Source organism: Phascolarctos cinereus, unplaced genomic scaffold, assembly GCF_003287225.1.
Source record: "Phascolarctos cinereus isolate Bilbo 61053 unplaced genomic scaffold, phaCin_HiC Scaffold_4;HRSCAF=312, whole genome shotgun sequence".
Taxonomy (NCBI): Eukaryota; Metazoa; Chordata; class Mammalia; order Diprotodontia; family Phascolarctidae; genus Phascolarctos; species Phascolarctos cinereus.
The window spans coordinates 661,707,513-661,719,638 of record NW_027555847.1 but is presented as its reverse complement, the minus strand read 5'-3'; the positions used below and the strand labels follow the sequence as shown (position 1 = coordinate 661,719,638).

General features: G+C 46.7%; 1 protein-coding gene across 2 annotated transcripts in view; it reads left to right on the top strand.

Annotated features, from left to right (window-relative positions):
• Positions 1-12,126, top strand: part of VAV1 (vav guanine nucleotide exchange factor 1) — a 39,705-nt gene that overhangs the window by 19,748 nt on the left and 7,831 nt on the right. For both annotated transcript variants that reach the window (XM_020971239.2, XM_020971237.2), the window contains exons 9-21: positions 136-235; positions 6,306-6,401; positions 6,686-6,754; positions 7,130-7,216; positions 7,340-7,425; positions 8,176-8,308; positions 8,573-8,682; positions 9,098-9,199; positions 9,614-9,711; positions 9,919-9,941; positions 10,479-10,524; positions 10,743-10,879; positions 11,885-11,950. In XM_020971239.2, the coding sequence (XP_020826898.1) occupies positions 136-235; positions 6,306-6,401; positions 6,686-6,754; positions 7,130-7,216; positions 7,340-7,425; positions 8,176-8,308; positions 8,573-8,682; positions 9,098-9,199; positions 9,614-9,711; positions 9,919-9,941; positions 10,479-10,524; positions 10,743-10,879; positions 11,885-11,950 (1,153 nt within the window). The remainder of the gene's footprint in view (positions 1-135; positions 236-6,305; positions 6,402-6,685; positions 6,755-7,129; positions 7,217-7,339; positions 7,426-8,175; positions 8,309-8,572; positions 8,683-9,097; positions 9,200-9,613; positions 9,712-9,918; positions 9,942-10,478; positions 10,525-10,742; positions 10,880-11,884; positions 11,951-12,126) is intronic.

Sequence of the window (12,126 nt, the reverse complement as noted above, 5' to 3'; positions counted from 1 at the left end):
GACTTAAGAATGTGATGGATAAAATGCTAATGATACAGATTAAACTTAAAAACATGTTGTGGACACATTTCCACTCCTCAAGAGTGTTGGCTGTTAAACATTTACCAGCACATCCCTGATTTTCTCCCACTGCAGGTTCCTTGTGTATGGCCGTTACTGCAGCCAGGTGGAGTCAGCCAGCAAGCACCTGGACCACGTGGCCAGCATGCGGGAGGACGTGCAGATGAAGCTAGAGGTTGGTGGCCCTGGAGTGGAGGGGGGAAGAAGGCATTGGTAGGAGCAAAGAACAGCCAGTGCTTGTCCCATGAAGTCGGGCTGAGGCGTATGCCATGTGACAATAGTCATAACACCAACAACAGCTGAAAATACCCACACGGCTCTGTGTTATCCTCGGTATAGTATTCTTTCCCATGATGCAGATTGCAACCCATCTACACCTGTCCACATGTTTCCTCCCTTCCTGTGGCCCACCACAGGAGGACTATTCAAAGGTCTAGAACCCTTTCTTAATTTCCCTTGCCATTAAGAGGATGCCAAGGGGGCACATGGGGTATCCAAACCTGTGTTTTGTAGGTAAGAAACAGATCCAAATAGGTTCAGTGACTTGCCCATGATCATACAGGGAATAAGTAGAAGAGGTAGATTTTGAACTCAGCTCCTTTGACTCCAAATTCAGAGCTGCATCCTCCCTTACTCTCACTTCTATCTTCCTTTTTTCACTCATATATTTCTTTGATGACTCCTGTTACCCCATTTTGCTTTCATAATTCTCTGGGATTGTATTATAGTCTGCCCATACCCACCATGTGCCTGTCCATTGCCCTCTGGGTGATGGTACTCATGTTCAGTTCTTCAGAGACTGTAATGTTCCATGTCTCACAGCTGTACAAGAATACCAGAAGACTATATTAGTATTAAATGAATGAGGCCTTTTATCCCCCTCCCTGGAATAAGTCCATTTCTCAAAGTCTCCCTCTGATGCCTCACTGTATGAAGGTGACTTGGAGGTCTTCCAGGTTATACCAGCAAAGCATAAATTCCATCAGGTTCTATTACTCAGGATAGGCTATTCATGTGACCTCAGATTGTGTCTGCTTGCTGAAGATGGGCCTAGAAGAAGCTGGAGAAACAGGACAACTGAGGATGAATTCTTTGGTCTTGGCCACCCATGGAACAAAAATGCAAAATGGCCCATGTTTCTCATCTACTTCTGCAGTCTCAGTGGCAAGGTATCAAGAAAGGCAGCAGAGGTGGCAAGAACTGAAGTTTATAATACCCTGAATCAACTTTTCCCTTAGCCAGTGGTACAATAAAAGTGAGATCCTCATCTAATAATTAATAAGGGGACATACTACTGATGGGTACTGAATCATGTACATCTTGACACACTCATCCTAGAGAAAACCAGAAGAAAGAAGGAAGTGCCTCTAGATGGAATGATGGCTCATGAGGGTTTTGTTTGTTCGTTTGTTTTTAAGATAGGCAAATAAAGGAGCTGGTGGAGTTGGTTTTAACCATGTGTCAAAAGAAAATGAGAGACATCATTTCGTGGAACATTTAGCTATCTGGTATTGCACTGATCATGACAAGGATCTGCAAAAAGAACCACCATCAAAACAACTGTAGCTTCTGCACCAACATCTGATGTTGAGAATGAAGAGATAGAGAAATTCTATGAAGAACCGAATAGAACTTTCTCAATTAAATTAACATATACTTTGATACTTGGGAACTTCGATGCAAAGACAGAAGTAGATGAGGATGGTGAAAACTATGATGGAAAATGTGGTTCAGTGGCAGCTAGGTGGTGCAGTGGATAGAGCACTAGCCCTGGAGTCAGGAGGACCTGAGTTCAAATTCGGCCTCAGACATTTGACACACTAGCTGTGAGTGACCCTAGGTAAGTCACTTGACCCCAATTGCCTAAAAGAAAAAAAAAAGGAAAATGTGGTTCAGGAGTAAGGAATGAGAAAGGCTAATGCCAGATGAGCTACATAGAAGTCTCACATCTATGCATCATAAATACTTCCTTTTAGAAAAGAATTGAAAGACTTTGGCCATGGAAAAGACTAAATAGCATCTCAGAAAAGAACGTTCATTGTATTTTATTTATTTTTCCACTTAATAGTATTTTATTTTTTCCAATTACATGTAAAGATAGTTTTCAACATTCACTTTTGTAAGATTTTGAGTTCCAAATTTTTTTCTCCCTCCCTGCCTTGGAAATTTCTTTTATTTAATGGAGAGAAATGGCTCATTGCTGATGTGAGGAGTCATCTCTGAATTATTAGCTGTTTGTGTATGGTCAGGCCATCAACTTGTTAGAGCAAAGATCAAAATTCATACAGAGCTAGAAGGAAGAAGTGAGGAAAAGACGTGTTGTACAATTAAAACAACTCAAATCTGATATGGCCAAACAAATCTTTTAAAAAATAGTTTTATTGATTTTGTTTTCAGATTATGTAGGACAAATGATCAATGATATCAGTGGGATATGGGTGGAAGAAAGGACCTAGACACAAACTGTAATAATTTCATATAGATGTCTAGCTGGTATCAATCAATCATTATAAAAAAAAAAGAGACCAAAGGGGTCTAAAAAATGCCTTAGCAAACATGACTAATTTGTCAAGAAGAAAGATATGGCATCTGTGGGCTATGCCACTTTAGGATGTAAACTGATTTGCAGAATCTTGTAGAGAAAGAAGATGGATGGTTATGAACAATGCCTAAAAAATTAGAGACAATTGATCAACAAGTATTTATTTCATTCTGTCTTTTTGTGGGTTCTGCTGCTTTAAAATTTGTTTAGAGCCATTTTTTACAGGTATTTGGAGGGGTTTGGGGGAGAGCTCAAGCAAGTCACTGCTTTTACTCCGCCATCTTACATCTGCCAAGAACCAGTTTTCTTAATCCAAAAAGTATTTATTAGGTGCCTACTGGGTTCTAGGCCCTGTGATAGGTGCTGGGGATACAAGTACAAAGAATGAAATGATCTCTACTTGCAATGAGCTTATATCCTACTTGGGCATATAAAATATGCACTGATAAGTCATTTCAGTTTATATAGGACTTTAAATATCAATTTGGCAGCTGTGTAGAGAATTGGTTAAAGAGAGGAAAGCCTAGGTAAAGGGTGACCAGTAAGGAGGTCAGTATAAGAGTCCAAGGGAAACATGATGAGAGCTCACACTAGTGTGATTTAGTGTGAATGGAGAGAAGAGAAAAGGGGTAGATGAAAGAGACATCGAGGAAGTGGAACTGTTAAGACTTGACAACAGATGGGACATATGGAAGTGGGGGGAGTGAGTAATAGTAAGAATTGAAGATGACGCCTAAGTTGTAAACCTGGGTGACTGAAGGCATGGTGGTACTTTGATAAAAATTGGAATAGCAGGAGTGGAAGTTTTAGGGGAATGCTAATGAGTTCTGAGGCAGTGATGTCCAGCAAGCAGTTGGAGATGTAGGACTGGAGTTCAAGTAAAGATATGAGGGCTGGCAATGTATATCTTGGAATGATTTGTATAGAGATGATAGTTGAATCCATAATGAGAACACCTAGAGAGAGAGAAGAGAAGAAGGCTCAGGACAGAAGGAGGGAAGTGGAGGGGCAAAGCCAATTTAAAGAAAGTTTAAAAAGAGACTCCACTAAGCAAAGTCATCCCAAAAATGAAGCTGGAAAGAAGATAATATACAAATGGAAGATAGAAAAGATCTAAAGAGATCTTTAAAAAACAAGAACAAAATGAAACTCTTTTTTACCATCAAGGACAGTAGAACTATGACTCTGGCATTACACTCCCAGAAGTGCTTAAAGAGAAGGAAGAAATTTCACTAAGGAAAACAAAGATGGGCAAATTAGCTGGACTAGAACAAGTGTTCCCAGAGGATGTCCAAGCTGGAGGTAGGTAGTATAATTATGGGGACATCAAGAGATTAGTTAACTTAGGTTTCTGAAGGAGGTGAAGATACCAATGGTGTAGAAACAAACAACAACTCAGACCTTATTACTATTAAAAAAAAAGATGGATAGAATAATAAGCTACTGAAGCCTACTTCTACATACATATATATTACATACACACACATTTTGCATGCACATATATATTACATATACACACATTTACACACACATGCATATATATATATATATATATATATATACACACACACACACATACATACACATATATGGATATGTGTGTGCATTGAGGATATCCTTGACAAAGTTATTAGAACAGATAAACTTTTGTAAGCAAAATTCCACCACAGACCACATTTTTCCCATCATGCAATTAAGTGAAAGATAGAGATCTCCCGTATTGTTTGTTGACTATAACAAAGTGTTTGATTTGGTAAAGTAAAATGCTAACTTAAGCTCTCTCCTCCGACAAAGTGTCTCCTATGCATCTGTCAACATAATATAAGATTCCTTTAACGATATGACAACAGATAACCTTGTTTGACCAACTTGTGATCGTTAGGATAAGGTGACACCTGAAAGTGGAAGATCTGCTCTCAGAAAATGGGTTTGCTACTGTCATGGAAAAGATCCAGCTGAAGTTGAAGAGGGCTTATAGGATGTTGGACTCCAGACACTACTGTTTGTGGATGACATTGTGCTAATTGCATTAAGCCACCTGGATGAGATCCATAATCATTCAAAAGAGTCTGTCCTAACTATCCACCTGGAAAAACTAAATGGATGAAGAGGGAAGGGACTGTTTTTGCTTCTCTTTGTATGGGCACCACTTAGCACAATGCCTGCAAATAGTAAACAACAATGCTTGTCCACTGATTGATATACAATTGGTTGGAAAATCTATAGAAGTCATTTACCAGTATAGGTGTATATGTATATGCACATATAGGCACTCACACATATATGTATGCATACACATATATACACGCATATATATAATATATATTTCAGACATTTGAATTAGACAATAAGCTGGCACCAGATTTGAACTGGAGAAGTAGCAGAAGGGACTGAGTTGCCTTTGGAAAATTGCAAAGTTCTTCAAATGCAAATCATAGGATTTGGAACCGGGAGGGACCATCTAGTCCAAACCCTTCAGTTTACAGATAGGGAAACTGAGGCCCAAAGAAGCTAAATAACTTGCCCAAGGTCATCAGGTTAGTAAATAACTGAGCTCCCCAGCTCCCTCAGCCTGTGTTCTTTGTACTAAACTTATGTCTGGTGATAATTGTCACCATTCCTCACTTCTCCAATTCTCTCAAGTTTACAAGCATGGTCCTCACAATAGACCACTTGGAGGACAGGTATCATTATCTCCATTTTCCAGATAGGGGAGCTGAGTTCAGGGCAAGGGAAGTGACTTGTCTAAGGACACACAGCTGGAATAATAACTGACAAACTATATCCTTTTCTATATACATTATCTCACTGAAACCTCCCAACAGCCTGGGGCTACTAGTGGTAGGTATACAGACATTATTCTTAGCCTCCTTATGTTACCTATGAGAAAACTGAGGCTCAGAGAGGTGAAGCCATGGCTTGCCCATGGTCACACAGCTGGTGTCAGTATATTTGCAGTCAGGCAGCAGCAGTGTGCTGGCGGATGGTCAGCAACCTGCTCTCCAATAAAACAAAACAAACATCATCGTCAACAACAGCAAACCCCCCAGGCAACCAGGAGATATCTTGCTTTTAAGTTTATTCTGCATTATTCACTTTCCCCCTCACTTTAAATCTAGACCAGAGGTGTCAAACACATTGCCTGTGGGCTACCTCCCAGTGTGGCTGCACCAGGCGAATGTAATTGGGAAATATTTAACAAAACAAATAAATGTTAATATACGGTTTTCTAAATCAATGCTGCCCCCAGGGATCTTTACGCATAGTCCCATGGCCCTGGCTAGATAGCGCTGGTCTAGACGATCAAGAATTGATTGATAAATCAAGCCATGACTTGTAGTATTTGTGGAATTTCCCAGATGGAAATGCTGAGTCGGAAGATCTTTTTCCCGATGGGCATGGGTCCGATTTGGCTCTGGCACGGCCCTGAACCTGCAAGACCGGCATTGTCTGCTGCACCAGGACACCTCTTAGGAATTAGAGCTGGAATTCGTCTCTCAGTCCCCTGATAGCCCAGTGCGCTTCATCCCCTAGCCTACGTGGTCTGTTTCCTTAGTGGCTTCCCAGGGTGAACTTGCTGCTTTCTAGAAGCATGCATCTTTCTGCCTCTTAGCATCTCAAGGGCTTGACTTCTTTCTCAGAGGATGCTTAGACACAGTGAGATGAGTTCACCTGACCTGGTTCCCTGGCTTCTCACCTCCAGGAATGTTCCCAGAGAGCGAACAACGGGAGGTTCACCCTGAGAGATCTGCTCATGGTGCCCATGCAGCGGGTGCTAAAGTACCATCTCCTCCTTCAGGTGAGCTCTCTAGCTTCCCAACCCCATGGAGTGGCCCCTGTTGGGGGAGGGGGAGGGATGTCATAGCAACCTCAGCCAAAATGGGCTTGGGTGGCTCATGGCAACCAAGTGACTGGCTTGGGCAGGGAGAGGGTGTGCAAAAAAATAGTTTAAGAGAAATTGTCCCACTTTACCTGGTGTGAGTCAATTTCCTTAGGGAAAGGTGTAGGGGACTTGGGGAAGTTATGGGAGAATTTGGGACAGGTATAGCCTTCTCTTACTTCTGAACCTTTGGGCTTGTCCAGGAGCTGGTGAAGCATACAACGGATGCCACAGAGAAGGAGAACATGCGGCTGGCCCTGGATGCCATGAGGGTGAGGAGAATGGGTGTGTGTGTGTAGCTACAGCAGACCAGGGACAGCTCCTGTCATTGGGGGGAGGCTTGAGAAATGCACAGATAGAAGACACAGATGGTCGGCAGCTCCTGGCGTAGACAAAATGGTGATAGATTCATAGTCGGAGGACCTGAATGAGAACATGATATAGATTCTAATACTTCCTGCTTGTGTGACCTTGGTCAAGTCACTTTCCTCTCTTGGCCTCAGTTTCTACTTCTGTGAAATGGACTTGAATTAGATGATTGTCTAAAAGCCCCTTCTGGTTCTCAATTCTGGGGTCTTTTGGGGTCCCCTTGAGGACCCCTACTGCCCACACCTGGCTCAGGGCTGCTCTGTCTTCATTGTCCCCAGGATTTGGCCCAGTGTGTGAATGAGGTCAAGAGAGACAATGAGACCCTGAAGCAGATCACCAACTTCCAGCTCTCCATTGAGAACTTGGTGAGGTCTGGGACTCTGGACAGAGTGGGACACCCCGGTGGGGAACTAGCCTGGGGAGGTGGGCAAGAAGATTCTGTTGTCCCCAGTGCTAGCCCTTGCCCTCTTTCCCTCTTCCGTCCCTAGACCAAGAACCTGGCACCCTATGGACGGCCCAAGATCGACGGGGAGCTCAAGATCGCCACATCTGAGAGGAGATCCAAGATGGACAGGTACCAACTCTGTCCTTTAGAGTGCCCAGCTTCCTCCCAGGCCCCCAGGCCCCATCTCTTATTAGAGCAGGGATTAATAATGGACCCCTTAGGCATTTCACAGGATTACAAAGGAAACCCACCGTAGTGAAATAAAGATGTATTTTTTTTTCCCAATCCAAGTCCATGGGCCCTTTGAGGTCTATCCATGGGGCCTTTGGAGTCTATAGATGTCAGGTGAAGAACTCTTGTACTACAGGCCTGTTCTTCCCCCTCCCCTCCCTTCGTTGCTAGTGTCCCCTTCCTGGCCCCCAAATTAGCTTGCTGATAGTCTAAATGTTCACATGGACTATTTGAGCCCGACCTTCTGTGGTGGAACATGCCGAGCTCCTATTGGTCTGCTCAGCCACAGTTGGACGCACTGAAACTTGACTCTAACATAGTGATGTCATTCTGGTCCTCTTTGAGAACCAAGGACAACAGTTAACCAACTTGGGTTCATGTAGTTTTCCTACAGTGGAGTGAATGGAGGCTCCTTAAGGGCAGGGGATGTTTCATTTTTGTCTTGTACATTCAATGCCTGGCACATAGTAGGTGTCTATTGGAAACTAGTTAAATGAATGAATGAATGAATGAATGAATGAATGAAGGTGAGGCTGGAACAAGGATGGGGAATGCTACTTTTGGGGAAAGCCCAGAGGCACCCCCGCCTTGGGGCCTGGCTCCCTGGATCCTTTCAGGGATCAGGGCTCCTCCTGTCCCCTGCTCCAGGTACGCTTTCCTCCTGGACAAAGCCCTGCTCATCTGTAAAAGGCGAGGAGACATCTATGACCTGAAGGACTTTGTGAACCTGCCCAGCTACCAGGTCCGAGATGACTCCTCTGGGGAGCGAGACAATAAGAAGGTACCTTGTCTGAGGATGCCCAGGCTCCTGGCCTTGTCTGCCTGGTGGTGGGGGGTGAGGTGGGGCATTGGCCAGAGGATACCTGAAGGTCACCTCCCCCAGCCAGAGGTGGAAGCCCCACCACCTTCCTCCTTCATATACATGGGTGACTAGGCCTCTGTGCCCGTGTATCTGAAGATCTGGGGGCTCCCCTTGGGTGGGGGAGGGGTACGGGATCCAGAGCTCCAGAGCTGCCCCTGATCACCTGTCCCCTGGCCTCCCCAGTGGACCCACATGTTTCTCCTGATCGAGGACCAGGGCACCCAGGGCTACGAGCTCTTCTTTAAGACAAGAGAACTGAAGAAGAAGTGGATGGAGCAGTTTGAGATGGCCCTGTGAGAACTGGCCCCAGGCCCCCCTGGGCCCCCCCAAACCTGGCTGTAACCTTAGCTTCCATTCCAACCCAGGCTGCCAGATTACAGTCGGGTTACCCTCCCAAAAAGGATCCTAGCAAGGTCCCAGAGAGGCAGAGAGTGGGGTGGAGAGGGAAGGGTATTGAATGCAGGGAATGGTGGGGTGGGGGGGATCACAAGATATGGCTTCCACTCCTAGCTCTGCCCCTGACTGTATGTGACCTCAGCCAGGTTGCTTTTCTCTGGGCCTTCTTGGACTATATGTTCTCTGAGAGATTAGTTAGCTCTGCAAGCCATTGGGGTGGGGATACGGTCTCCATGAGTCCAGGTCCTTTGCCCTTCCCTTCCCCCTCCCTCCCTGGGCCAGACCTGACCCTTTCTCTTCCACTGTGTCCAGATCTAACATTTATCCTGAGAATGCCACTGCCAATGGCCACGACTTCCAGATGTTCTCCTTTGAGGAGACGGCCTCTTGCAAAGCCTGCCAGATGCTGCTGAGGTGGGGGGCTGATGCTGTCTGGGGGGGGGCTGATGTGGGTGGAGGGGTCTGACGCCTCAGGTCTTGGTTGCACACGGTCTTTCACTAAGGAACCATGGCCCCAAATCCTGACTGGTGGGCCCCATGGCCTAGGTTTCTAAGGACTGGGGGTGGGGATGACAGCACATGATAAAAGACCAGGGTCCAGGGTTAAGAGACCAAATCCCTTGTTCTGTCACTGATCTGGAGGAAGGCTCAAGTCCTCTGTCCTCAGTTTCCCCATTTATAATGTGAGTGAGCTGGGGAGGTCCATCTTAATTCTCACACTCTGGGTACCTCTTCTGCTACTCCCACCCCAATCCAGAGGTAGGAGGTTGAGGGATTCAGGGGCAGGCAGGGCTGGACTCATTAACGTACTCCCAACCCTACCTCCAGAGGCACCTTCTACCAGGGATACCGCTGCCACCGCTGCCGTGCACCTGCTCACAAGGAGTGTCTGGGGAGGGTGCCTCCCTGTGGCCGACATAGCTCAGGTAACTGGGGAGGGGCTGGTTATTGGGGGCTAGGTCACAGCGGGGCTAGCTATGGGGTACTCTGGTAAGTGTGTGGGGGGAGCTTTAGGTTGCTTGACTCTGGCATTTGGGGGAGAAAGAGTGTGTGTTTGTTGGGGGGGATATGCTTTCCCTTTTCCCCCAGGGTCTCTGACGTCAGACTGGTCCCCTTTTCTTCTTTCCTCATAGATCATGGAACTACCATGAGAAAGGTAAGACAGGTCCCCATTCTGAGGGTAGCAGCAGGGTCAGGCCCGAGGGTGGTCTTACGAGTCAGAGACTGAAGTGAAGACCAGGATTAGAGCCCATGGATCCGGTCCTCCAGCTCTGGGCATGGTGACCTCTGGAGCAGGAGAATAGACCCAGGACCAATGGTCAGAAGCTGGAGCCAGGGAAGCAGGGAACAGGAGGCTGGCCAGCTTAGGGCTGAGGCTTGGAATTTGGGGGGGGTCTGGGGACTGTAGAACAGCTGGCATAATTTGGAAAAGAGAGCAGGATTTGGAATGAATATGGTCATAGACAGAGCTGGAAGGCCTATATCTAAATCCTGCCTCCAACATTTCCTAGCTATGTGACATTGAGCAAGCCCCTTAACTTCTGTGGGCCTCAGTTTCCCTCATGTAAATTGGGGATAACCATCCTGGTGCTCTTTTGCTCCCTACTTTTCTTGGGTACGTAGAAGAGGAAGATGGGATGGGGGGGCAGGGATGGCAGGAATCAGGGTCCACCCTCCTGCCTTCTCTTCTTAGCACAAGACAAGCCGATCGGCCCAGGACAAGAGGAAGAATGAGTTGGGTGAGTCCCTCTGGGAGGAGTCCCATCTGGGAAGAGTGCCATCTGGGCCCAGACAGGGCTGGGTGGTGCCTGGGAGAGGAAGGAAATGCCCTGGAGGACTTCCACATCCTCCTTCCAGGAGCAGCCTGACCATGCTATCCTCAGTCTCCCCAGCCATCTGGAGGCTGAGCCCTGATTACCTGCCCTTTGCTCTCCCCCTCCCCTGCCTTGCTCCTCAGGCTTGCCCAAGATGGAGGTGTGCCAGGAGTACTACGGGCTGCCTCCACCCCCTGTAGCCTTTGGTCCTTTCTTGAGGCTGAACCTGGGAGACATTGTGGAGCTGACCAAGGCAGAGGCTGAGCAGAACTGGTGGCAGGTGAGGGCTGGGAAAGGGCCCTTGGACTGGATAGACCAATGGGCCTGGAGTCAGGAAGACCTGAGTTCAAATCAGGCCTCAGACATTTACTAGCTGTGTGACCCTGGACAAGTCATTTAACTGCTGTCTGCCTCAGTTTCCTTATCTGTAAAATGGGGACCATAATACTACCTCTCAGGGTTGCTGTAAAGATCAAATGAGATAATATTTGTAAAGCACTCAGTGGGGTCTGGCATACAGTAGGTGCTTAATAAATGCTTATTTACTTTCTTCTTGGGAGGGACTAGGAGAGTATAGAAGGTGGGGTAAGTCTTTAGGAGAGAATCAGGAAGGGGATATAGGAAGCCAAGTTCCTTTCCTCTGTGCCCATCACTCTGTCTTCTCCCTGAGTATGTAAGATCCCTCAGTTATGGACCCCAGAGGTCCCTTTAACCCCAGACTACTGCCAGGAAAATGTTTTTTTCAGAATTGGAATGATGGCTGAGGTGGGAGAAGAAGAGGGCTGGGAGCCCAGTTGGGCCTCAGGAGGAGGACCGTGGGCAGCCAAGGAGCTTAACCCCCTTTTCAGCAGACTCAGGCTGATGAGAGTGGCAGTGCCAGCACGCACTTAATAGCTGTGGGACCTTTGGAAAATCTGTTCTTGTCTTGGAACCTCAGTTTTCCCATCTGTAAAATGGGAGCAAAAATATTTGCTTCACTCTATCCCAAAGTGGGTGTGATGAAAATGCTCCATAAACCATAATGGCATGGAAAGATTGGAGTCAGCATCTCTGGGGCATCAAATATTAGGATGATCAAAAAAGGCCAGAACTGAAAAAATGTTGTTCTTTGCAAAACAAAGGTCAGCCCATGCTTAGAGAGATTTCAGGTGGACACGTAGAGAGGGGGGTAGATGAGAAGACTGACAGGCAGCTAGATGGAGGAGCAGCTAGACACACTCGCTCTGCTCCCCTCTGCCCTCCTAATGCCTCTTTCTCAATGTCACCCCTCTCCCCTGACGCTCAGGGCAAGAACACGGCTACCAATGAGACAGGATGGTTTCCTTGCAAGAAAGTCAGGCCCTATGTTCACGTGAGTGTGGCCTGGGCCCCTGTCCAGCTCCAGCTGGGCCAGGGAGGGGGAGTCCCCATGGCAGGCTGTCCCAGGGTTGGTGTGTGGCTATCCAAGTTTCCCTGGGGCCGGAGGTCAGGAGCTGAGGCTTCTGTGGTCTTGGAGCCTTCTGTCTGACCCTACTGTCTCTTCTGTGT